This window comes from Eptesicus fuscus, chromosome 14, assembly GCF_027574615.1.
Source record: "Eptesicus fuscus isolate TK198812 chromosome 14, DD_ASM_mEF_20220401, whole genome shotgun sequence".
Taxonomy (NCBI): domain Eukaryota; kingdom Metazoa; phylum Chordata; class Mammalia; order Chiroptera; family Vespertilionidae; genus Eptesicus; species Eptesicus fuscus.
Window position 1 is genome coordinate 28,047,135 of NC_072486.1, and position 27,264 is coordinate 28,074,398.

Below are 27,264 nucleotides of genomic sequence, written 5' to 3' on the forward strand. Positions count from 1 at the left end.
ATCCCAGAAAAAATTTCACAGCCTATCTATAATGTAGAGAGTATAAATATACACTTTGCACAAAAATCAAGTCACACGTTTAAATATGAAGGAAGAACAAATTTCAAAATCACATGGTTGCCTAATCTAAAATGAAGCAAATGCCCCCTGTGCCCGTGGCAAAATGAACCGGAGCAGAAGGACAGGGCTTCCCCAGAGGCACCAAAGGGCTCTGGTGAGGACAACACCAGGTCTGGCTTTAGGGGTCAGAGGGGCACAAGAGATGGAGAGCAAAAGTTGAAAAGAGAAAAGTGGATGGGCAAAGAAAGGGCAAGAAGTAATAAAAAGAGGAGAAAAGAATGGAGACTAAAGGGCAGATGGAATAGATCCTTAAGTTGGCAGTGCGTGAGCTGAGCTGGGAAAGCCGGAGGAGGAGGCCTTACTCAGCGATGAGAGTAGATGCGGCCTTCCCAGGATCAGGGTGGCAGGGTCAAGAACCAGCTGCAGCAAGTTGCTGCCTGCCTCGTCCTGGCCCGACCAGCTTTCTGAAGCACCAGTTCTGATTTCATAATTCCAATCAGTTTCAAGGCTCAGTTTTAGGAGTGTCAAAAGACAATGAACATATAAGAGGAAAACAGAAAGAGAGAGGTAGAATGAAGTCCTTCAATGGCAGGTGGTTTTCAAGGAGACTTCCCAAATTCTAATAAAACTTAATGGTTAACTCCTGAGACCTCTCATTTAGCGTCTTCTAACTTACGGGCATGTTGGTCTTCCCCACCAGGACGTGAGCTGCCTTTGGGGATGGAGGCAGGGATTAGGACTTTTCATCAGGGCCTCTCCAGCACTTAACTCTGTACACGGTGCACGAAGTGATGAAGGGGAGAACTGGAACCACATGTCTACACTGTGGAGTAGCAGCGGCAGGGAGAATCCAGACCATCAATAGGTAAAACACGACCTCTCTTTAGAGAACCAACATGGATGAGACTTGGGAATCCTGGCTAGTTGTCCCATCTCTATTATTATTGGCTTTGCAACCTCTCCCTGCCTCAGTTTCCTCATCTGTGAAATGACATTCTGGGCTATGTGATCTCAGACAGCTTCTAGTTAAAAAATTCTAAGTCACATATATGTAATACCTTAATCAATAAAGAAAAAAAATTCTAAGTCATATTTTTCAAAAAAAGATATAGGTAAAAAAAAAAAAAAGTGGGGGGGGGGAGGTGGGCAGAACCGCTGAAGATGCATCAGATGTGACCAGATAGGAACGCTTTGAAAACCAAATTCCTTTTGTACTGTCTGGCTCCTACAGAAGTGAAAGGGCCTGCGTATACACCACTCAGGTCAGAGGACTGCAGTAGGCCAGGTCCCCAAGGTAGTTTGAGTCCTAACTCCACTCCAATCAGACACAGAACAGTACTGGTGACCCTAGTGTGGAACTGCTAGAGAGAGGGACGAGGGCAGGAGCAGAGTCCGATGACGTAAGACTCATATCTGGCCTGAATGCAGAGTTAGGGCTTTCTGTAGCTGGGCCCCAAGAGTATGTATGAATGTATGTTACAGCCTAAGTAATTTTTCCAACCCCCTCTCCCCCCACTTATTTATATGTCGGAAAGAGTTCAAGGGTTTATTCAGATTTAGAAAAAAAAAAAAAAAAGGGGGTCTAGATCGGATGTGCCAGCTCTGAGTCACCAGCTGCCTGCATCTGGAAGGGCCCTTTCCCCAGGGTCTCGAGAGGACAACGTAAGGTATCCCTGCTAAAAGATGGAAACTGAGAAAGAAGCAGGCGTGTTTTAGGACATGTCTCATACCACATGACTATATGGAGCACACAGGCAGAGAAAAGAGAGATTAAAAATAACAATCCCTTTAGAGAGTCCATTGAAATGGATTTGTTTTCAAGTACTTTACCTCGAAATTGCCATGGACACTCTGACAGCCGACCGAAACCTGGTGAAGCCCTTCGGACGGTTGGTGATCACCTCTAGGTCCGTGCAGGCCGGCTGCCCGCCCATCCGGGCAAGTAGAGCCAGCGTGGCCTCTTCACACTCCTGGAAGCCACCCAGTAACAGCAGCAGGTATTTCTTCTGATAAATGAGAGCTTTCCGAAAACTTTCTGCTCTCAGGTATTTACCATAAATTCTCTACATTTAAAGAAGGGAAGAATATAAAGACATTATTAAGAAGTTATTCAAATTGTCCTCTAGGGCAAGATGACCTATATTTTATTAAAAACAAAAAAACAAAAACCAAAACTAGTGGGCCCTAGCCAGTTTGGCTCCGTGGATAGAGCATCAGCCTACAGACCCAAGGGTCCCAGGTTCGATTCCCGGTCAGGGTACATGCCCAGGGTTGCGAGCTCAATCCCCAGTAGGGGGCGTGCAGGAGGCAGCTGATCAATGGTTCTCCCTCATCATTGATGTTCCTCTCTCTCTCTCCCTCTATGAAATCAATAAAAATATATTTTAAAAAAAGGAGTAGTGGTAGTAGAATGGCAGGTACTCATCACTGTTCTCTACTTTAGCAGCGAAGTTGAAAGTAAAAATAAGGAACCCTAACCTTACACTTCTGCCTCTTTTTAGTCAATGGAATCTGAATACTAACCTTAAAGTTATGCTTTTTATTTTGGATATTAGCCCCTATTCACCACATTTATTGCAAAAATTTTTGTCATTCAATTATCGTCTGAGTTTTTACATTTAACTGTACAGAGCTACTTTTATTATTATGGTCACTAATCTATCTAACTTTTTCATTAACTTTTTCCATCCCTTGAAGAGTCATAAATTCATGTTCATTCCATAGTTGGAATAACCAAACACTTTTCTTTCTTTTTGTTTTGGATTTTAAGTTGACTGATTAAAGTAGTTTTACTACAATATTCATTATTAGTCAGTAGGGAGGCTATTCAGAGGGCTTACCATCTTATAGAGCACTAAAGGCCTGGTGCATGAAAATTCAGCCAGCCTGCCCCCTCTCACAGTCCGGGAGCCCTCAGGGGCAGGAGGCAACCGGTGATCAGGGGAAGGCAAAGCCCCCATCACACCTCTGCTGCTGCCACTGCCGGCAGCGCAAGCCTCAGCCAGCCCTGGTTACATGAGCCTTGGGCGGCCCTGGGCGGCTGGGCAGCCACTATCTGAGGCTTGCCTGCACCTTGGGCCGGCCCTGGGTGGCTGGGCAGCTGCTATCCGAGGCTTGCCTGCACCTTGGGCCAGCGCTGGGTGGCTGGGCAGCTGCCATCCAAGGCTTGCCTGCACCTCGGGCTGGCCCTGGGTGGCTGGGGGGCTGAGGGGACTGGGGGACTCCGGAGGCAGGTGCGCAGAGCGGCCAGGCCTGCCTGCCACCCAGGCGGTGCTGAGGGGACTGAGTGCCACCATCTTGTGGCTGTGGGCGTCACCATCTTTGAGGGCGTGGCAGCCAATTAGCATATTCCCGCCTTATTGGCTGTGGGTGCCGCCACCATCTTTGCGACGGCATGAGGGTCAATTAGCATATTCCCTCTTTATTAGATAGGATGATGATCTATATTGACAGTGGCAGGGTTTTTGTTGGGAGTTGAAATGATAACTTTCTGTTGGTCTACTAAGGATGAGATTGTGGGAAGGAGGACCTTAAGCTCAGGTGCTGCCAACTGTGACCACTAATAAAACCTAATCTGGTCCAGACCTGGGCGTGCCTCACCACAAAGTTTTTGTGACCGGCTAGAGACCTGCATTCATGACAAAAACTGAATAGAGAGACTGAGAGACACAGCCTGAGTGCCACCTAAATTTCAGTCTGCAGAATTAAGGGTAATAAGAGATGAAACAAGGCAAAAGCAGGGAACCAGCGTTTAGCGTGCGTTCAGATGGAAGGTGTCCGACCTTTAGAGTGGCATGTTCAGGGTCAGGGCTCAGACTGTGAAGTAAAGCTTCATTTCTCAGTTCAGCTTTCAGTTTGTATACTTCGGCTTCGGCCCTCTTCAAGGATTTTTGAAGAGCCAACTTTTCTCTGTTCCAGACTTCTTTTTCAGAAGCAATGATGGCTTCAATGTTGGCACCACCACTGAATGAAAACCTAGAAGACTTCAGAGACCAGAGCCTACTTACTTGATTTTTAAGAATAAGTTTCTAAAGAAAAACCTGATTTAAACATATTAAAGGTGTTGCTATGGGAGATACCAAAGTCTCAGCTTTCCAACCTCAAACAGGGACATTAAAAGCCAATCTCAATAGTTACTAAAGAGTATACAGTAGTTTTAAGTATATGGTCCTTTGCTGAGCAGATTAACTTTACAACTGAAAAGCCTTATGAGAGTCTAGCTCCAGAGAAGGTGTTTAGATTTAGCTGAACTTTGAACTAAAAATGTTTAGAGACTTAATAGATGGACCATCTGGGTCCAAATGTTGAGTTTGAGCCTAAAAAAGTACACTGGCGAAATGGGGAAGAACCACATGGCACGTGCACAGGAAGGGGAGCCCTACAGAAGCTGTGCAGATGTGTTATTGTGTATTTGACCGCACAACTGTCTGAGAGGTCTTCCCTATCTTTATGTTGGGTAAAGACAGAGCTAACAATTTATTTTGCAGTTTTAAATGAAAAAAATTTTTTTAAAAATAAATTCACAGAACAAACTGAAATAATTTAGTGACATTTTTCACTTGCCTTATGAACATAATAACTGACATATAACTGACAAGGGCAGAATTCAAATTTGAACATTTCTTTAACATGTGTCTGCTGTTGCTCCATAGGAAGCTAAGTATCTGGCTTTGTGGTTAAGTTGACCTTGGCTTGACTACTGACTTCAGTTTTCTCATGTTAAGGCTGGGCGTAGACTTAAGAGATTCTGAATGTATAAAACCCCAAATCTGGCAGAGAGAAGGCTTCCAATAAAGAACAGCTATTATTATGGCTTCAATGTTGGCACCACCACTGAATGAAAACCTAGAAGACTGTGGGCGTCACCATCTTTGAGGGCGTGGCAGCCAATTAGCATATTCCCACCTTATTGGCTGTGAGCGCCGCCACCATCTTTTATTATTATTATCGGCCCTATAAAAATTTTCAAAGATCCTACTAAGAATCAGATGCTTAATATTTGTACATTATCAGGGTAAAACCTGAAACTAGGTAGCAGAAACTGTCACTCTGCACCACTGCTAATACGTGGCCGTGTAGACACAGACGTACGTAATCTCTGCCAGCTCCTGTCTGTTGATACCATCGGATCTGCTCTTCCAGCTTCATAACCAGGTTCCTTAAGTCATTCTTCTCTTCGGTCAGTTGGCGGATATGTCCTGTCAGGTCAGCATTTTGTCTCAGTAGTCTTTCAGTCAATGAGCCACAAGATGTATTTGGGGACACTAAGGCAGGCTAGAAAGATAAAATGGCATAAGGTTGCATAGCACAAACATTTATAAATAATACACACAAAATGTGGACAGGCACTAAGAACAGCAATTTCATAAAGAAGTGGTGCTTGTGTTGAGCCTTAAATGATAAGTCGGAATTTTCCAGGCAGGAAAGAAGACAGGGAAGGATATATTAAGCAGAAGGAACAGCATGTGTAAAGGCACAAAGGCTTGAGCAAGAGTGTGTTCGTTTTAGGGATCTACAGTTGCTTGGGAAGGCTGGAGTAAAGACTGCCTTCATTTAAGGATAACAGAACTAAAAATGTAGGCAGTGGAGAGCCATGGAAGGCTTTGGGCATGAGCATGCCATAAACAAAATTTACATGTCAGAAAGATTTCTTGGGTAAAAGTATGTAAAGTAGATTAAATTAGCAAAAACAGATCCTGGTGTGAGGCAGGAGCATCAGGAAGTTAACGCAACAGTCTAGGTGACAAAGGCTGAAGGCCTGCATGAAGGCGATGACGGAGGCGCATAGGATGGATGCTTGGATGTGCACGTACAGTGAAGGAAGGTGGTCTATGGTAACTTTCAGCTTTCTAAACTGGGTTGGGACAGGAAAGAGAAAAGGAAAACGATGCTCAGTTTGGAATGTGTCTGTGAGGTTCCTAAGGTGTCACTATGGAGTACATTTCCCCAAAGTAAGATGTTCAATAACTAACGGAAAATATAAACCTGGACCACAGGACAAAGGTGGCCCACCAGAACATAAGCTCCATAAGGGATGCATTTACTTACTGTATCTCCATAACCCAGGATGACACCTGGCACATAGTAGATGCCCAATGTAAGTATTTGTCCAGTAAATAAGCCTAGTGAGAAACTCAGGCTGCATAACTGAATAAGCTTCCACAGCTGTAGTTAGAGAAAAAAAATGAATGCGGACAGGAGGAAGAGGAACTCATGAAGGTGACTGATGAAAGAATGGAACAAGAGAATACTGACACAAAAATAAGGAAAGAGAGGACTTTTAAGATGGAAGAGGTAAAAAGTGTCAAATGCCACAAAGACAGGGAGGTCAAGAAAGACAGGGGCTGAAAAGATTCACCAGATCGGTCAATTGTGAAGACCCAGTAACATTCATGGAGTGATGAGGGTACTACCCAGACTAATCTTTCAGGAAACGTGGTTATCATAATACCAGAGGTCAACATAATTATTCAATAGTGATAATGAAAGTTAATTTCCCCTCAAGCTTTCACTATCTTTTATTGGGGGGAGGCAAACATTATTATTATTGAAAATAAATGAAAAGATAAAAGTAAAACTCTTGAGAAAATATGGTGCCAGTTTCAAATGAGTCATACAGTTTCCATTAAACTTTTGCTCTCAATACTGTACAGAGTTTTCTAAGCCATACCTCTTTGCCTCGATGGCCAGTTAATTTTTGTAGTTGTAAAATAATTTCATCAATATTTTCCTGAACCCAAATGAAATCTTCATCATCTGCTGTTTCGAACTGCAGTCTTCAAAAAAGAAAAGGACAAAGAGTGAAAACATCTTCTCAATCAGTGGTGCTGACGAGCACAAATGTTATGGATTGGGCAACACTGTGCTTCACATTCCGCTTCTCCCTTACGTTACGTGTTCTCTCTCCCTGGTCAAGGTGCTAACATCTTTGCTTTCAGGTGTATGAGTTCTGTTAGAAAATATTACCTCCTAATGTAAATAGGCATTAACTTTAAAATTCAATTCCCCACCCTTGACTAGCTCTTAGTGAGGGGCAGAGTCTGCAGCTTGTCTAGGAATGCTCTTTCCAAAGGTCAGGCAGAAAGGTCTCACCGACTGGAGGCTTTCTGGGCTAGATGCTGCAGTTTTGAAGCCATATGTTGAAGCTTTTGTTTGATCATTTCTAATTCATGATTATAGCCAGTTTCTCCTCCATTCATTGCAATCAGTTTAGGATAGTTTGATTCCTTTGTCTCTCCTTCTATTTTCTGTTGAAGAACCCAATTTCTAGTTCGATCATTGGTTAAACTCCATGTGGATGGCTGGCAATTTTGGACAGAAAAAGGAAAAGCAATAATTATAAATGAACAGCATTCTTTCTTAAGGGAACACAATTTACAGTAAACTTTCGCTTAATGTCATGGATAGGTTCTGTGGCTTTAAGTGAAACAACATATTACAAAACCAATTTTACCATAGGCTAATTGATATTCATAAAAGTTAAGTTCCAACTGCATCTCATTAATGTTATAACAAAACAAAGTTGAATGGAATGGTATTATTTGAGGATCTGCTGTATTATCTATACTGCAAAGAAACTTCTATAGATTTTGTTTTAAAGTGATTTGTATATAGCTATTTAAATAATCCAATATCAAAATTATATGATCAAAGGGCTGCAATATTCTTTTAAAAATATTATGAAACAAAGTGTCAATTTACCTCATTAAGATTCTGATACAGAATTCTTCTTTCTCGTTTTTCTTCTCGTTCGAGTTCTTGTTTTTGGAATTCCTGCATAATTCCTTGCAGTCGCTTTCCTTCAAGATCCAACTTATAAACTTGTTGCCTTTTCTCTTCCAGCTGGTGCTGAAGATCTTCCACTTTGGACTGGAGCTCATGCATTTTCTTCTGTCCCTCAGTGTTGGCCTCTTGCTCTGTCTGCAACGTCTTCCTGTGAACCTGCCTATCCTTTTCCATTTGCTGTCTTGTCTGCAGGGAATCCAGTCTGTATTTCTCAGTCTCATTTAACAGTTCTACAATGCGACTGTGTTTTTCCTCCAACTGTTTCTGCAGCTCTTTAAGGAGGTCCTCGGAGGGCAAGAGGGGCCGAGGCTGCCCACTCTCATCACTGCTCTGCTGCAGCTGTGCGCGCACTTCCCGCTCCCTGTCCAGGGTACTGCTCATTTCCCGAATCCGAACTTTCTCGGATTCCAGAAGTACTTGAAGCTCTAAGTTTCGACCTCGTTCTTCTGATAGCTGGGCATTGTGGAGCACTCTTTGTGATTCTATTTCCTGCTGTGATTCATTTAGTAGTTGTTTCTGTTGTTCCAAAAGTTGACTCAGCTGAATATTTCTTTGTTTTTGACCCTCAAGTGAAAATTTCAGATCCTTGTAGGAGAAAGTGATATTAAAAATTTATTATTGTTATTAAAAATACTTTATATAAGTGCACAATTGTGCTTTCATTAATACTAAGTTGGCAGTACTGATTAATAGCAATGATTATTCAGTTTATTAACTAAAATTTTCAGTGGTTAGAGCATAATTATTTGAACAGCTAGGTGATTTTCATCAAAGAATATAAACAAGAGATAACTAAGCTAAATAATACTTTCATAATATTAACTAAATCTTGTTTAAATATGAAGCAAGGTACCTTTCTTCTAAAGACAATAACCTTTAAAAATACAAATATTTCTAATAAAATATGGTAAGAGTTCCTGAAAAACTTTGTGTTTTCTAATATCACTTACTAAAAATAATAGGGATTAGGGAAAATCAGGGTTAGGGACAAACGACTCAAAATCTATGCAAATTTGTAATGATAAAAAAATAGTAATAGTACCCGAGGAGATGACATGCCTTTGACAGGTAGAGAACTTGCTAAGCCTGGAGGCTACCATGGTGGACATTAAAAAATAACCCTCAAAAGTAATAGGGCAGAAATGCTGACACAGAGATTTTAGTATAGCACTATGAAGTACTGCGCTATGTGGACCAGAAGAGCTCTGAGCCAGTGGGGCTACCGTTAAAGAGGGCACTGCATGCAGTACCACCTGCCTTGAGCTGAGAGCTGTGCAAGGCTGTGAGAGAGCCCAGAGTGAAGGGACTCATTTTAAATTTTCTTAAAATATGGCATCCTGCTGCCAGGAAAGTATCGCTGCTCCCATTCCCTAGGAAAAATTGGGAACCCAATCCACTTCTGCATTAAGCTGACATGACTGTCCTATTTATCAAATTGTGTATGCACTAATCAAATTCTCAAAACACATGTTGCAGAACAGTCTGTATGTATCCTTGGATGCAGCAAAACAAAAAAAGCATCACACTACTAGCATTTCCTAGTACAGTTTAGATACCATTATAATAGTGTTTAGACAGAGCAAACAAATTATTGTACCTCATAGAGAGTCCAAAATTGACATTTTAGAAAGAGAAAAAGTCTCCAGATTCTTTCATATATAGTTGTGGATTTGCCATAGATATTTAAAGACAGAGATAACAATACCTCAAGTTCTTCTTTATCCCGCTCTTCATTGCGCCCCAGTTTGGCTTTCTCTTTTTCCAAAGCCCACTGGAGCTCTCTGGATTTTTTCTGTTCACTTGCTAATGTGTCATTAAGCAAATGTACTTCATCTGTTTTATCTTTAACTTCCAACCTAAATCAGAGAGACAAATACACTTTCATAAAACTACTCTATAGTGAGAGGAAGAGAGAGTACTGCTTTCAATGAAAAGTGGAGGCATATAATACACTAGTTAGTAAGAAAATAGAAACCATGTAAGGATTAAACACTGTTGACTGTGGTTCATTTCAAATTAACGGTTTCTAATAGTAAACCTATTAGTTATTTACCATTGAGAACAATTTACTATTACAAAATAATATTAATAAAAATTCTTCCTTGTCTTCTACCAAAACTAAACACGGGAAATACCATGTATTTTTATGTGTGTGAAAACAATGTTCAAAATAAAGACTGCACTCAGAATGTGTCCGTTGCAAGCAGAGTATCCCAGTATTTACACCAACAAACATTCTTTTTACAAGCATTATCTTTTAAAGCATTTTGCATATATTAGCCAGCTGAATCATGAATTCTATTGAGATCATAAATGCAATTTCAAATTAGTTGGTCAAATAAATAAAATAAAGGTCAAAATTATACCTTATATAAAAAAATCTCAAATAGAATGGAAGCCACAGTAGAGAATATGCCAATACATAATCATGAGTTTATTATTCATAAATATTTGGAGTTTTCCTTTCCACTGAGTTATTCCGTTAACGAAGTTTCATGGTATTTAAACATTGTGTATGTATGTTATGTTTTTGTAAGATCTGTGCAATGTCTGTGACAAAATAGTTCCACTTTCTTCACACAACACAGATTTATAAGGAAGCCTGACTCACCTGAATGCCTCTAATTCCTTCAGGTGCTTATGCTGTGCCTTAAGTGTTGTTTCCAGTTCCAGCGTAGTCTGTGCAAGTTCACTCTTCAGCTCAGCAACCACCATTTTCTCAGAGCTCAGCTGCTCCTGCAGCTCTGCAGCCCTGTCTTTCGCACTGCTGAGCTCCACCTGCATCTCCAGCATCTGAGACTGCTTCTGCTGGATGTTATGTTCCAGGAGTTCTAGATGGAAAATTATTAACATTTAAAATATGATCTAGCAACTCATATCTGGTTTGTAAATATTTTGTTAAGAACTGATTTGTAATTTAGGCAATTACTATAAAGCAAATGAAAAGATTACAGTCCCAACAGTTTGATAGCCAAACAAAGTACTTACAGGAATTACTCAGTAATTATGACTACAACGGTCAGCCCTCCTTTGCAGATAGTCCCTAGGAACTTTACTAGAGAAGTGGGAAGTCCAAACTCCAATTTGAATCATGTTTTTTTCTTTGAAAACCAACCAAACCCTTGCTATATATCTGTTACAATGAAAACAAACTGAACTATTTAAATCCCTAGGTATACTAAACAAATAAGTTTCAAAATATGCATCAGGATCCCATTTTTGTGGAAAATGTGATTTTATATACATATACACATTGAAAAGGTCTGAAGAAATATTTGCCTGGGTATTAACAGTTACTATTTTAAGATTTAGGAAATTCTATAGGTTATTTTTACTCTCTCCTTTTATTTCTCTATTCTACCATAAAAATATTTGGTAGAATATTTTTTAACTTAAAAAATTTTATTACAGTTCATCACTTCATATTACAATTCCTATTACTGATGTTAGGAGACAGAAATAACTTGAATTTAGAAAACAGTCATGTTAATTCAGGCTTTTAAAACTATTTCTGGATAATCCTTTAATCCCTAGGGTATTAATGTAGATCATCTCTCTGATATGAGAATGAGAACAAAATGTGAATAAGAAGAAATGTGTTTTAACTGAATAATAAGAAGGGAGACAACATGAAATATTTTCTCCTGTGTGTTATCATATGAGTCTGTCATACAGCATACCTTGGCTTGGTTGATCATTCTCTTTTTCTCTTTTCAGAGTCATTTTTCTACCATTCATCTGAGCATGCAGTGCCTGAATTTCAGATAACAAACTCCTCCTATCTGCTTTCTGGAGGCATTCCACAGCTGCTTGATATTCAACACCCTGCAACAATGCAAAGTGAAAAATCAAGTGAAGGGAGTTATAAAGACAATAAAATTAACAACCAGGAAGTCTGAAGAAGAATGAATGGAACACACATGCTAGGATTTACTTCTGGCTATTAATCTTTACATTTATTTTGAAATTCTTCAAACACACAAGAAAACATGAGGTATCTATATCAATATGCAGACTGGCAACAGAGGTCTGACAGTAACAACTCTTGGCAAAGATGCAAATAGACCAGTGGCAGGACAACTGAACAACCGGTCGCTATGACGTGCGCTGACCACCAGGGGGTGAGTGCAGAACATGGCGAACATCGGCAGCAGGCGGCAGAGCATGGAACATGGCGGGCCTCGGCCATGGCAGGATGGTGGAACAGGTGAGCGGGGGCGCCAGACCAAGGCGGGGCACCATTCACTGTCATCAGGGCGAGCCTCTGGTGGTTACTGAAAATTCTTTGCTCCCGTCCCACCCGGTGCTCGCACCCCCTGCTGGCGCCCAGTGCCAGCCCCAATCACCTGAGGGCTTCTCCACCTCCCCCTGCTCCTGAGGGGCGATGAGGGCAGCAGCTGCCACTCGTACCCGCTGCTGGCGCCGGCCCCAATTGCTCTGTGTCGTCAGCAAGTGTGAGCGGGGCCGGCGCCATCAGCGCATGGGAGTGGTGGCGGCAGGAGTGGGGCTTCCAGGAGACGGGGACTGGGGGCCGCAGTGGGAGGGGCCGGGCGGGGGCACAGAGGATGGGCTGAGACCCACCCCTGTCCCACCACAGCCTCGTGGCCCACAGTTACTTTCAAGGTGCATGAATTCATGCACGGGGCCCCTAGTCTATAATAATAAAAGCATAATATGCTAATTAGACCGAGCAGCCAAACAACCTTTCAGACATCCTTCCGACGTCCTTCCGGATGACCTTCCAGATGAAGCCCCGCGAGGCAAGCCGCCACAGCTGCAAGGGCCAAGCCCCTTGCACGAATTTTGTGCATCAGGCCTCTAGTACTACAATAAACAACCATGTACATAGCCTAAGAAATAGCTCCTATACAATTAAAGCCCCTCTGTACAACTCCCTGAATATATCCTTCTCTGTACCACCTGGTCAAAAATAACAAATTGTAAGTCTTGTTGTTTCATACGCTTTGCATATTATGTTACATACACACAGCTAAACAATACACAATACGGTTTTGCATGTTTTAAAACTTTATATAAATGGCATCATATTGTATTTATCTTGGTGTAATTTGCCTTTTTCACTTAATATGTTGGTGAACCAATGGGTTGACACATGTAGCCCTCCTTCACACTCATTTCAATATTATATATAGTATTCCATAGTGTGAATAATACACACATTTCATTTGAGCATCTTTTTACATATTTATTGGATACTCTTTATTGTCTTCAATGAGAACATATATTTATCCAGTTGTCCATTTACCCACTGGTTGCTTTAACATCACCGGATAATTGACCTGTTTTCTTGTGATGTCTTTGTCTGGTTTTGGAATCTGGCCTCACAGAATGGGTTGGGAAATGTTTTCTTCTCTTTTTTATTTGGACGAGTTTGCGAAGGACTAGTATTAATTCTTCTTTAAACATTTGGTTTGAATTCACCAGTGACGCCAATGTATTTCACTAACTTCTTTTTATTTATTACAGTTGAGCCTCATTATTTAAGGATTATGTATTTATGAATATGCCTATTCTCTAAAATGTATTTGTGACCCCCAAATCAATACCTGCAGTACTTTCCAGTCATTTGGAAACACACAGTGGCAAAAAATTTAAATTGCCAGGCTAGTGTGGCTCAGTGGCTGAGCATTGACCTATGAACCAAGAGGTCACGGTTTGATTCCCGGTCAGGGCACATGCCTGGGTTGCAGGCTCGATCCCCATTGTGGGGCATGTAGGAGGCAGCCAATCAATGATTCTTTCTTATCATTGATATTTCTATCTCCCTTTCCCTCTCCCTTTCTCTCTGAAATAAATAAAATATATTTTTTCAAAATTTTAATGGCCAGATGTGCATATTCCTAGCTGAAGTAAAAAAAGGAGACCCTGTGCCTTCTTGTTTTATCCCTTTCAATCTAAACAAGTGTCCTTTCTGCCACCCATTTAGTGCTGTTTTATGAACTTTTGTGCTTTTTATTGGTGATACTGCTGTTTAAAATGGTCCCTCAGCACAGTGATGAAGTTATTATCTAGTGTTCCTAAGCACAAGAAAGCTGCAGTTTATGAAGAAAACATGTGTTAAGCTTCATTTAGGCATGAGCTATAGTGTTGATGGCCATGAGTTCAATGTTATTGAATCAACGATATATAGTAAATATAGTGTCTTTAAACAGAAACACACATAAAACAAGGTTATATATTGATTGGTTGACAAAAATGTCATGAGCTCACAGGAACTGACCATTCGATTTCCCCTGGTAGCAACGGCTCAGTATTCACACAAATTCACAGATTCTAACTACAGGCAGTAGTAAGGACTGACTGTATCCTATCCCTTCTAACCTCTTTAGGCTATTTTGTTGCTCTTTTTCTAACTTCCCGAGCTGGATGATTAGCTCATTAATTTTTAATCTTGCTCATTTTCTAACATAAGATAAAAACACTTTTCTTCTAAATATTCTTAGTGGCACCTGCTAAAATTTTAACCTTCTGACTTATTGTAAAATTAATCAATCAGTCATTTTATTACTATTAAAAAGCATTCCTTCCTTTAAGCTTTATGTCAAGTTTCATTTTGATACCTGTTCCTGTATTCTCTGTTCCAAACAGCTCAATAGTCCAGCTGCATCTCTAGTGCCCAGAGCTGCCAGTTCGGTCTGAAATGCGGCGAGTAAAACACTTCGTTCCTTTAAGAAAACTTGCTGCAGGGCAAGCAGAAGTTCACCTCGCCAGTCTGAGAAGTTTTCATGAGACTGAGTATAAAAAATAAAAGTTAGCTCCAAATAAGCATGTTTAAAAAGGCTCCAAAAAGGATATTTATCTACTAACCAAAATAAATATTAGAAGCCTAAAGCATGTCAATTTATTTGCAACTATGTGACTTGGAACATTTAAATAATATGTAGTAATTTATGTGAAAATACATCACAAACAAGAATTTAATTTGTAAAGCGCCTTAAGATAGCTAAAAAGCATATAAAACTATTGAGATGTATAATACTCTTGAGTACCTCAGCTTCTCTTTGCACTTGCATTTTGGTAATTAAGTCCTTAAGAGATGAGATTGTACTGATGTAAGCTCTTCTCTCTTCTAGCCAGAATTCTGAAACTTGCTGAACAGAATGGTCCTCTCCATCACTGTAGGGAGATTCGGTGAGAGAGAGTACCTGCATGCCCTCATTGTGAACAGCTCTCAGTAATCCCTAGAAAACAAAACCCAAAAGCCAGAATTATGACAACTTCTTCAAAGACTGCAAATTCAGACAGTGAAATTTTAAGCAAGACAGCCATATATATATATATGTTAGATTTATTTAGAAAAGCCACTGCAGATAGGAAACACCATTCTACCACCTTCCTATGGAGGGGAAAGCCATAAGATGGCCTAAGACTTTATTCCTTCTACTTATCTAATGTGCTCTTTGGATTCAATAATTAGCCACTAATTTGACCAAAAGAAATATGTAGAAGATAAATTCTAGTCCTTGAGACCACTTTAATAATTTTGGCAAATATAAATTTCAGTAACAAAAATTTTCAAAAAAAATCTTGATACAAATATATACTTTATTATCTGTAAAATATGGAAATAAAATTAAATAGATCCCCAAGGTTCCTTCTAGTTGTGAAATTCTCTCTCCATAGAGGATTTTACTATATAACTTTGAATAGATTATGATGTTCAATATAGAAACCACACTGGCTTAGTTTTACTATGTCTTTTAGTACCTTTATTTTCTTTGGAAACGAATCCGTTGAACTTTCGCTTTCTTCTCTTTGGCCTTCTGATGTCAAGTCAAATCCCTGACTTTGTGTAAGATAAATTCCTTGACCCCAGTCTGATCCAGAATCTAAAATAAAGAAAACAACAATTGACTATTAAAAAGAAACAAGTACTTTTTAAACAATCACTATACAAATTCCAGAAATTTATATAACTTACCACTAGAACATATTTCTCTAGTCTGGTAACCATCAGAATGTGTTAATTCAGGAACTGAGGATCCCTAATTGGAGAAAACAAAAAACCCCACATAACTTTCTTTGCTTTAATAAAAATAGGGCCCAATGAATATAGTTTTGTTTTTTCTAATGCTGTAAAAATATAAAATAAAAACACAACAAAAAACAACCCTCAATTAAGTTTGTTACACCTTTCAAATAAACGAAACTATCTATGGCTTACAACAAGGCTTTAAATTTTTTTTCTTCATGGATATTAGCATAATAAGAAACATTCATGAGTTAAGGAGCATTAACACCAGGTTTCAAATCTGCACAGGGACTTTGTGGAAAGTTAGTATCTGACTCTACACAATGGAAAGACAAAATTGTAAGTTTATCATAAGGAAGAGATTGTCCTAAATTTCTTTTTCTCTGAAAACCACAGCATTTTTTTAAAAAAATCACAGAATGCTGAAGAACACATAGTATGAAAACCAAATACCTCTTTAGCTTTCAGACACTGTATCACTGCCTTCAAGGTACCACATTCCTCTTTAAGTAACTGAAGAGCAACATAGTGTTCCCTCTTTAAGGTTTCAGTTTCTGAAATATGTCTGGATTCCATATCCAAAATTTCAGCAGCATGTAGCTCTTGCATTTGTTCAATCTTTTCAGTAAACTGAGTGATTATTTCAGTAACTTCTTCTGATGAACATTCACTCTGTAAATCAATTTGGATTCCTGCATTTCTAACACGGACTTGTGGAGTCTGGTTGCTGCTATCCACCCTGAGAGTCCTGTCTGTCTGGGATGCGGTGCTTGTACCCTCTTTAATAAGAAGTGGCTCTAATATGCAGATATTTCTGTTTTCTTGTTCCTCAGTCTCATCTTCTTTTTCTAAGAAGTAGGATAATTTCTCTTTTGTCTCTGTGAGTTGATCCCTGACTTGGCTTAAATCTTTCTGGAGAAATGCCATATTCGTTTCTTTTACCTAAAAACATAATGAATTGAACCATAGAACATTTAGTTTAAAATACTGAACGTAGAATTTAGGGTAGAGAGGAGGGTATAATTCAGGCTAATATTTTCATTATATATTCATTTTCCTCAGAATAAAAATTTTTTAGAAACACTCACAGTCTCCATATATATTCCTATATATATGGTCACAGATTACCACAGAAAGTGAAAACATTTTTATCAGTCTCTACTTTTGGTTCTCATGTGATATCTAGTTTCCTTTAACATCTGTCTTTCTCCTCCTTCATTAATAGAATAAAAGCATCTTCCTAACAAAGATTCCAAGGAAAATGAAGCAAGAATATGCCAACAATGAAATTTATAATAATTTTTCATCAAATTCACAAAGCTTTTATTTTTTCTAGCTTTCAGTTATGGATCTGTGTTTGTTTTCATAGAAGAGAATATACCTTGAAATATAATTAAGATAAGTAGAAATAAGTGAATTAGGAGCTATGTTAATTATTTTACCAAAAGCTCTTGTTGAAGTTTTTCTGCCTTTTCTTTATAATTGGCCAGTTCTTCTTTAGTAGCTGCTGACTCAGCTCTAAGAGTCTCCAGTTGACCAAAGAATCCACTTTCTTCATTGGTATGAATTAGCTCAGTTGTCTGTATGGCAGTGGAAAAACATAAAACACATTTTCAAAAAATATAGCCAAATTGAAGGCACATATACAAGGCCCATATACATTCATTTAAAAAAATATTTTTTTCTTGATTTCAGAGAGGAAGGGAGAGGGAGGGAGAGAAATATCAATGATGAGAGAGAATCATTGATCATCTGCCTCCTGCATGCCCCCTACTGGGGATCAAGCCTGCAACCCAGGCATGTGCCCTTGACCGGAATCGAACCCAGGACCCTTCAGTCTGCAGGCTGATGCTCTGTCCGCTGAGCCAAACCGAGTAGGGTGGCACATTATATTCTAATGAAGCTTTTTCAGGACTGCCTATCAGATAAAAGGAGTTGAAATGATCCATGTTCTTTCAACAAATAGGGAAACTTTTTTAGAACCATAATTTTGTATTCTTGAGACAGTAAGAAAAGAATGCTTTTCTAGGAATGATAGGTAAATACTCTCATCAGTATATAGCCTAAAAATTTGTAAGTTATTATTTAAAATATTTTGGGTACCATTAAAAAAACTTGCATATTTATATCACTTTCCTCAAAAGATACTAGGTGTTACTAAAATAGTTCTTAGAAGTTTTATATACATGGAAAGCAGCATTACTATTTTAATATTACTTATAGTAATTTATAGTTCCAGGAAGCTAGGAAGAACAAGCCTAGTAAGTGGAAAGAATTATTATCCTTTACAAAATGAATTATACATTTATAAAATCCTGATATAGCAGTTAATCTCCTGGTATTCACATTTACTATTCAAAATAAAAAAAATATATCAAGTGAGAATTTGAAAGTTCAAGTCCTTTCACATCAGTCCTATGCTAAGAAATAACTGCGATTTCAGATCTTTATGTAAGGAGATGTACAGGGTGAAATACAAATTGTTCATAGGAAAGAATAAAATTTATTATCAGATATAAAATCTATAAAAGCTAAAGATTTATTACTCATATTTTAGTTTGGTAGAACACTAGAATATTTTGATAATTCCCATTACCTAAAAGGGATGATCATATATATGCATGTTAGAGAAAAAAGGAAAAAAACCACACAAGTTCCAGAGGACATTTGCTAAACTTAACATTTCTAAGTTTCTCCTGACTACTCTATTTAATGACGATGCTAGTGAAATAAATATTGTGATTTGAAGACCACAATGATGGATACAAAATATAGTTTGTATCATTTATTCTAGTGATAATATGCATAGAATAGTTTTTTTAATAAAAACTCTTTACCTATGAATTGCTAGATGTAACACTATCTTTAATAAATTAGCAATCAGCTTAAGAAACAAAGGAAAAGAGAGTTTCTTAGTTTGTATTAAAATGAAAAAAATTAAATGCAAACTAACCTTGGGAACTTCAAAATCTCCCTGAGAGCTTCTTTTCCTTTCTTTGCCTCCCTGATTTTTCTCACTGTCCTCCAATAGCTTCTGTAGTTCTAGTAGCTTCTTTTCTTTTTCCATCGCATTTTTCTCTGCGATTTCTACCTGTTCTTTTTCTAAAACCAAACTAGCCTGCATTTCAACCACCTGGCTTTCTAATTCTGATATTCTTAGGGTTAATGCTGATACACTTGACTCCATCTCGTTTTCTGTTGGTTGATTTAAAGTCTGTATATTTGTTCTTTCGGGCTCTGATGAACTTTGTCTCCTCTGACAGAGTTTTGCATATTCCTTGACTGCGTCAAGTTGGACCTGACTCACGACAGCAGCAGCAACTTTTTCCTCAAGCGCAGCCTGCAGGTCTACGATCTTCTTTCGGAGCATTTCTGTTTCAGCCTGGCCTTGCTCTTGCATGTCCTTTATTTGGTTATAACACTGGCTAAGTTCTAAGTTCTTTGCACTCACAGTGCTCTCAAGTTGTAGTACCTTTGTTTCCAAACTGTTTATGGAAACTCTGCTGTTTTCTTCAAAAGATTTGAGGTAAGTCTGACTTTCTAGCGGTTGAAGAGCATCCTCAGTAAGGACTTCTTCTTCTTCAGGTTCCTTTTTCCTCAGATCTTCTATAGCCATGTTAACACTTTTCTCTGGTATACTTTGGATTTTTTCCATGTTTCCCCGTTCTCTCTTTAAGCTGCATAATTCTTGTGTTAGCTGGTTCATTTTGAAATTGGTTTCTTTAAGTTCATTTTTCATAAAAGCTATTTCTTCATTAGTGGTTTCTACTTGCTGCTCCAAAGCCAGTTTCTCAGCTATCACCATCTCCAACTGATGTTGTAGACTATCTGCTTCTTCTGGAAGAGAATTAACATGCACTGATGTCTTCTCTTCAATATTCGCCAATTCCTGTTGAAGTTTTTCAATCACTTCATTAAGCTGCTCGATTTCTTCCTCTCTGGTTTTCTTCACACGTTCTTGATCACTCACCAAACATTCTATTTGGGTTTCAAGATCCCTTATCAGTTCATTTTTTCCTTCAATAACCTGTTAGTTAATGAAAAAAAGTATCATACATAATAAAAATGCATTTATATTTTGAGATTTTGAGAATTCTATTTTATTTTAGGGCAGGGTATTCAAGTATTGATCATACAAAATAATATACTTCTTGGACATACTACATTAATTTTATTTTATTATTATTTTTTAAAATATATTTTATTGATTTTTTACAGAGAGGAAGAGAGAGGGATAGAGAGTTAGAAACATCTATCAGCTGCCTCTTGCACAACCCCCACTGGGGATGTGCCCGCAACCAAGGTACATGCCCTTGACCGGAATCGAACCTGGGACCCTTCAGTCCACAGGCTGATGCTCTATCCACTGAGCCAAACCGGTTTCGGCAACATACTACATTAATTTTAATATAGATCAACAGACCCCATCATATCAAAGAAGGACCTAATTTAGACTTTGCACTCACAGTGCTCTCAAGTTGTAGTACCTTTGTTTCCAAACTGTTTATGGAAACTCTGTTAAATATAAAGAGATTTACACTTTTAGTAGCTAAATCAGGAAGTTCTGTTAAATATAACGAGATTTACACTTTTAGTAGCTAATTTTCTATAAGTAAAATAGTCAATATCAATACATTTAATTGAAAAAAAGAAATACTGAAATGAAAACAATCTATAGCAGATAGCACCCAAATGTCATTATCTTATTTAACTCATACTAAACAATAGCAGTCTCCTTGTAAAACATGAAAAATCTTTGACAATATTAGGAGGGGATAAAAAATATACATAGCTTGTTAAATTAAAATTCATGGGTAAAGAGAATTAAGGTTTATTTATTTTGATATTCAAAGAGAAACTGAAAAAAAAATCACCATTTTGTTCCTTTTAAAATTCTAGCTAAATTAACTTCAAGTAAATAATCCATCTTAAATTAGTGTACCTTGTTATCTGTTGTAATTTTAAGTTGATGCTGAAGTTTTGTAATTTGCTCATTCAATCGGTCAATTTCTACCTCTTTTTCCTGCATTATTTGAGCAAATTTCCCAAATATCACATGTTGGTCCTGAGTAGAGGTAGCATCAGATTCCTTTACAGCAAATCCCAGCTTCTCCATTTCATCCTAGGGACAAAAATAACCTTCCCAGTTGGACAAATCATTATATGTGATTTCTAAACTTTCAACGAACTTTTACAAAAGATATAGTGCACAAAATATACAAATTAAAGAGTCAGAGATAGCATAGGTATTGTAAATCAATAATTCTTAAAATATTTTGATAACAGGTATGCATTTTTTTCATTTATGAGGAATTTAAATGTTTCTATTGGCTTAAAAATAAGTTCCATGCAAATCCATTTGCAGTGAATGTTCCTCTGTTAGCAAATACTTAATATACTATTAAACACTTGCACAAGACAAAAACTATGAATTATTTAGCAAAGCTTTTCTTAACTAATTACCTTAAATAATTTGTTTTCTTGTTCAAGTTCTTGTAGGCGGGTAGTAGCTTCCTTTTTCTGTATTTCTAATTGCATGTGTAGTTGCTGAACTTCTTCATTCTTATTTTCCAGTTCTTCTCTAAACTGTTCTAACTGTTCTTCTAAGTTTGTGATCTTAGATACCAAAATTATCAAAAAGAAAGAGAAAAAACTGTTTATACAAATATTTATCAAGAGAGATGAAGAATGCTGTATTAGCTATATAAAGTGTGTGTGTTTTAAAAAATTATTTATTTTTATTGATTTTGAGAGAGGAAAGAGAGAGAAATAGAGAGAGAGAGAGAGAGAGATCTGTTATCTCAAGTACCCTCACCGACCAGGAATCGAACCTGCAATCTAGGTATATGCCTTGACCAGTAAATGAACCTACAACCTTTCGGTGTACAGGATGATGCTCCAACCAACTGAGCCATCTGGCCAGGACTGTGAGAATAAAGGAAAGAGGTTTCTCTAAGTCAGATGGAACTGTGTGGTTTCTAGACTTTTTAAAACGTAACACCCTTAAATCATCCTGCCCAAAGCAAAGACTAGACCTTCAGAAGAAGGATACAGGAGCTATCTCCTACCTAAAATACTCTGAGATAAAGCAGAAAAGGATCATGGGAGAAGAGAAAAAGTCTACATTTAAAATTTTATTTTATGTTAAATTTAGTTTTTATCAAAAGGTTGAAGAAAGTAGTAGAATTAAATCAGTTATTTTTGCCAGCAGGTGAGAATAGCTCAATTTAGTCCATATGAATACCCAACAAAAGATCTGGCTACCACGTGCCTTGTTTAAGCAGAAGGAAGCAGAGGTGGAGGTCAGAAATAAGAAACTTTAACAGTTAGTTATTAATATTATCTTAACAGAAAATTAGAGAGCTCCTACATGTAGGACAATATAATTTTTGCTAATTTCTGAGGATAAATCTCATTAATGATAAAGCAATTAAATTGCTCTTTGATGATTAGATAGTGACTGAAACTAATGATCAATATTAGAAGCTCCTATTGTTATATTTTAAAAATTGGGTTTGATTGAGGACAGGAACAGTCATTTAGCTCACTGCTTTGTAGCTACTTATAAATACTTAATGAATGGATTTGTAAATGGGTATATATCTGATGATCAAATTGCTGCATTAAAAACAACCTAAGATGCAGGAGCAGCATTTAATGGCAGCTGGCAGTCTCTAAATCATTTATCACCTTAGAATTTCAAAGGGAGCATATACTGATTACATAGATGCATAATCAGAATTGTATCTTAGCATTGGCAAGGCAAAGACCTTCAAAACCATTCAGCCTAATACTTCCTTAATAGAAACAGTATTGACACTAGTAATAATAGCCATCATTTGTAGACAATTTACTGTTAGGCATTGTATAAAGTGCTTTATATGTACTATTTTTAAAAAGCCCTGTAACAAACGTATGAGGTCTTTGCTAAGATTATCCCCATTTCAGAGATGAGGAAGGCAGTTACTGAGAGAGGAGTTACCTAGTCCTGAGGTCACAAGGCCAGTATGTGGAAGCCAGCTTTTAGACCAGGGAAGTTCACCTCTGGAGCCTTACTTTTTTTCCAAGAAGGAAATAGTTTACTTCAGTCTCCACATGCCTTTATATCCTTAGTTATAGGACTTCCGTTCAGCTAGTCTTCAGATGGTTCTAGGTTGATTGTTCTATAATTTAGCTGTAATTTTGATGTGGTGATAGGAGGAGGCGAGCACAGCTTTTACCTACTCCACCATCCTGACTGGCTGGAGCCTTACATTCATAACTATCATTTATTCTGCTTCTAATAATTAATGTCTAAGACTTATATTTAAATTATTTTCTGTAACCCTGGTATTAAACTCAGCAGACACATCTTAAATACATTTATAGTTGTGCATATATAATTATCAAGTTAGTTTGTTGAAAATTGTGATGATTATATCTTCTTCAAAGTTATTTAATATAATACTATTTATACTTACCACTATCTTCTACAACTTCTTTTGATGACAAGGTATTATTTCAACACATACATAGATATTTAAGTTCAAAATTGCTGCCCTACATCACATGGTATTTATTTTCTTTTTGATATAATAGATTAAGGTCGAATACTTAGCTCTGTGATCTAAAGCCTTGCTATTCAAAGTGTAGCCCCTGGCGCAGAATTGGCATCATCTGGGAACATGTTAGACGCAGAGATTCTCGAGCCCCACCCAGACTTGTTGAATCAGAGTTGAATCAGGATCTTCAACAAGATCCTGAGGGGATTCATGTGCACATTACAGTTTGAGAGGCACTGGTCTAAAGCACTAACACTTGTGTTATAGACAGCTGAAACTGAGGCTACAATGGAGATTTCAACTCCCAAAAATGACCTCGAAGGAAATTCTTTCCTTTTATTCAGCCAGACTCCAGTTGCAGTCCCAGGTTGTCTTAATACTGAGTCTATAACAACCCTAAAAGCACAAGAATATTATTAAGGTTTAAAAATAGAATGGAAGCTATTTGTTTTAATCTTGTTTACTTTAGCTACCAAAGGATATCTATGTAGTTGCTGAACTTCTATTGGATTACATTAATTAACTCCATTTGTGTTTTCTTTTTAAGTGATTTTATCTTTTTTTTAAAAAATGTGTATGTTTCCTTAGTTAATAGCAGATTCCTTGAAATCCAGTGCTTGTTTTACCATTGGACAGTGGTGGTCTATATTTAGTAAGAGCTCAATAAATGTTGAATGACAGTCTTTAATACTTATATACCAACAAGGCCAAACACGGCCCACTGCTTTTGCAGTAGAGCATTACAGAGCTCCAGAATCACAGAAATAAACTGGAGGAATTCTTGCTCAACCACTTACTGTGTGACCATGAGCAAGTTAACCTCTCTCTCTTTTTTTTCTTTATTAAGGTATTACATATGTGTCCTTATCCCCCTCATTGCTCCCTTACCCGCCCCCCCCCCCCCCCACTCATGCCCTCACCTGCCTGGTGTCTGTGTCCATTGGTTAGGCTTATATACATGCATACAAGTCCTTTGGTTGATCTCTCCCCCTACCCCCACTCTCCCCTACCTTCCCTCCCAGGTTTGAGAAGGATCGATCAGACCGTCAAAGTTAACCTGTCTTAAGACTCAGGTAAAATAGAGATGAAAATAGAGCCTATCCTCAGGGAGACACTAGGGTTAATAACATAGGACATTTGAAATACTTACACTTTCTAGCACAGACCTAAACAAAGTTAACTATTATTATTTACTAGAGGCCCAGTACACAGATTCGTGCACTGGTGGGGGGGCGTGGCCTGCAGGGACTGGCTCGCTGGGGGAGCGCCGCTCATCCCAGTCAGCCAAGCGGTGCTCCCACCCTCCCACCGTGGGAGCGCACTGACCACCAGGGGCAGCTCCTGTGTTGAGCGTCTACTCCTGGTGGTCAGTGCGCATCATAGCAACTGGTCGACCAGTCGTTCCACCGGTTGGTCGCTGGGCTTTTATATATATAGATTATTGTCATCTGTAAGCTAGATTTCATTAGCTCTAAAGGGAGCTAAAACCTATTGAAGTAATTTTATTCCTAAAGAAATTCTAATTCTCTCTACATTATTCCCCTTCTCTTATCATACTGAAACTCCTATCTTTTAAAGTTTTCTTCTCTTTCTATTCATTCTGCTTTCTAAACATTATAATAACTTTAAACAAAATTTAGGCTATGAGAGTAGCCTAAAGGTATCTCAAATATAACAACACATAGACATCTAATGTTTATTCTCCATCAGATATCTGAAAATATTTGCCTAGTGCAGGACAGAATACTTAAGTTGTTTTCACTGAAGATATGTTTTAATTTAACTTTCCTGTCTTTCAGCCTCCAGTTACAGCTGAGTGCATTCTGACACTGTATTTGTCACTGATTAAAAACTAGCAGACTAGGGCCAGCTGTTGGGTTAGTTCTTGCCCTGGCCGGTTTGTTCAGTGGATAGAGTGTTGGCCTGCGGACTGAAGGGTCCCTGGTTCAATTCTGGTCAGGGGCACATGCCCGGGTTGCGGGCTCGGTCCCCAGTGGGGGGGCATGTGGGAGGCAGCCAATCAATGTTCTCTCATCATTGATGTTTCTATCTCTCCCTCTCCCTTCCTCTCTGAAATCAGTAAAAAAAAAAAAAAAAAAGAAGTCACCTCATTAAGGTAACAAAAGGCACATTTATTACAAAAAAAAACACACACAAAAAAACACAACCTTTTAGATAATCATTAGTATTATGTATCAATGAGAAAACAATCCTGCTCATAGAAATGATTATTTCTATTAGTCATTTATATAGATGGCTTTTTTTCAACTCTAAACTATACATTCTCTGAGCTGTAGTTTTAGCTGATGTCTAAATCATTCTTATATTTTTCAAAGCACTTATTTACATTTATATAGTGTTTAAGTTCAATAAATATTTGTTAAGATATATTAAAATGTCCTGAGAAAATTACATGGAGATAAAAATGTAATTTTAAAAAATTTAAACATTTTAAATGATATAATATAGCTAGACAATGTAGAGTACAATATATTTTAGAAAAACTAACAGTAGACAAAGGTTTAAATAAGTTATAATTTAATTAGGAATTGGGAATTACTACTGTTTTAAAAGTGGATTTTTTTTTGGGGGGGAAGGGGCGAGTAGAAAAACATAACTTTATGTAATTACTTTATTACTAATCGTTTGTTTTAAGAATATGTTTAGTATATTCTAAAACAGCACTATACTCTCCCAGGTCAATACAACTTAAAGGAAAAAACTCACAGCAAAGTAACAATAATTCAAAGCCCATGGTAAGGTCAGCAGAAAAGAAAGATACTGCCTTTAGCTTAACACTACTCACTAACTCTCTACTCTCATCTTCCTTCAATGTATATCTAAACAAATTGGCCTCCTTTTTGTCCTCTAAACTTCTTGCTGCATCAAACCCTTTACACTTGCTGTCCCCTCTGCCGGAATATTCTTCCTTCCTCACACCAGTGATCTGATTAAATGTTTATGGTCTTCAAGTCAACAGGCAATGAGCTAAGAAACAGTCTAAATTTTGGTGTTAGACCATAAATTCCACTCTGTTCAAATGATTATTTTCAGGGGACTTGTTCATAATAATTCAAAGCACAACTGTCATTAAAAATAAACTCTTGCCTGGCTGGTGTGGCCCAGTGGTTGAGCATCAACCTATGAACCAGGAGGTCATAGTTCAATTCCCAGTCAGAGCACATGCCTGGGTTGTGGGGTTGATCCCCATTGTGGGGCAGCCGATCAATGATTCTCTCTCATCACTGAGTTTCTATCTCTTTCCCCCTTTCCCTTCTTCTCTGACATCAATAAAAACATATTAAAAAAAACAATAAGTAAACTCTTTACCTCTTTTTCCTTTCTGTCTATGGCGTCTCTCTCAGCTTGCAATTGTACTTCTAGGGACAATTCTGCTTTAGCTTCTACAGCTCCAAATTGTTTTCGGTCCTCTACCTTTAAATATATAAGAATTTTCTCAAATTTCCAGACATTAAATCTTGATTATCCTTTTTAATTAGAGAAGTATCAATTCTATTTCTCCCAATTAGAAGTAGATAATCTACATTAGTGAATAATAAAAAAGTTACAGGTGTTCAGTCTTGAATGCATTTTATACAAACTCTCACAGAAATGTTTGACACTCTTAAAATTCATTCCTAGATAAAATGAAGTCTGTCCCTCACCTGCCCTCTCCCAAGCTTCCTTATCCTGCTCTTGTGCTTTTTTTTTTCCATTCATTTTTGTTTTTTGCAGTATAATGGGAATAGATTTCATTACTTTCTAGTCTGGGGTAGAGCATCAGTCTAAACTGATGTCCACAGTTTGTTCACTTGGCTATTATTTTAGAATTACAACCTATTGATGGTTAAAGGGGTAATGAATTCTTCTGGTTTAACTAATCTT

General features: G+C 37.9%; 1 protein-coding gene across 1 annotated transcript in view; it reads right to left on the reverse strand.

The window, feature by feature from the left end:
- AKAP9 (A-kinase anchoring protein 9) overlaps window positions 1-27,264 on the reverse strand; it is a 124,710-nt gene that overhangs the window by 3,186 nt on the left and 94,260 nt on the right. The window contains exons 24-42 of the mRNA XM_054726544.1: window positions 26,710-26,814; window positions 21,302-21,454; window positions 20,781-20,960; window positions 18,792-19,865; window positions 17,281-17,418; window positions 16,292-16,780; window positions 15,788-15,851; window positions 15,574-15,695; window positions 14,856-15,047; window positions 14,427-14,597; window positions 11,526-11,670; window positions 10,457-10,676; window positions 9,551-9,701; window positions 7,762-8,430; window positions 7,153-7,361; window positions 6,731-6,836; window positions 5,152-5,334; window positions 3,843-4,043; window positions 1,891-2,123 (exon numbers count right to left, since the gene is read on the reverse strand). Of these exons, the coding sequence (XP_054582519.1) occupies window positions 1,891-2,123; window positions 3,843-4,043; window positions 5,152-5,334; window positions 6,731-6,836; window positions 7,153-7,361; window positions 7,762-8,430; window positions 9,551-9,701; window positions 10,457-10,676; window positions 11,526-11,670; window positions 14,427-14,597; window positions 14,856-15,047; window positions 15,574-15,695; window positions 15,788-15,851; window positions 16,292-16,780; window positions 17,281-17,418; window positions 18,792-19,865; window positions 20,781-20,960; window positions 21,302-21,454; window positions 26,710-26,814 (4,805 nt within the window). The remainder of the gene's footprint in view (window positions 1-1,890; window positions 2,124-3,842; window positions 4,044-5,151; window positions 5,335-6,730; window positions 6,837-7,152; window positions 7,362-7,761; window positions 8,431-9,550; window positions 9,702-10,456; window positions 10,677-11,525; window positions 11,671-14,426; window positions 14,598-14,855; window positions 15,048-15,573; window positions 15,696-15,787; window positions 15,852-16,291; window positions 16,781-17,280; window positions 17,419-18,791; window positions 19,866-20,780; window positions 20,961-21,301; window positions 21,455-26,709; window positions 26,815-27,264) is intronic.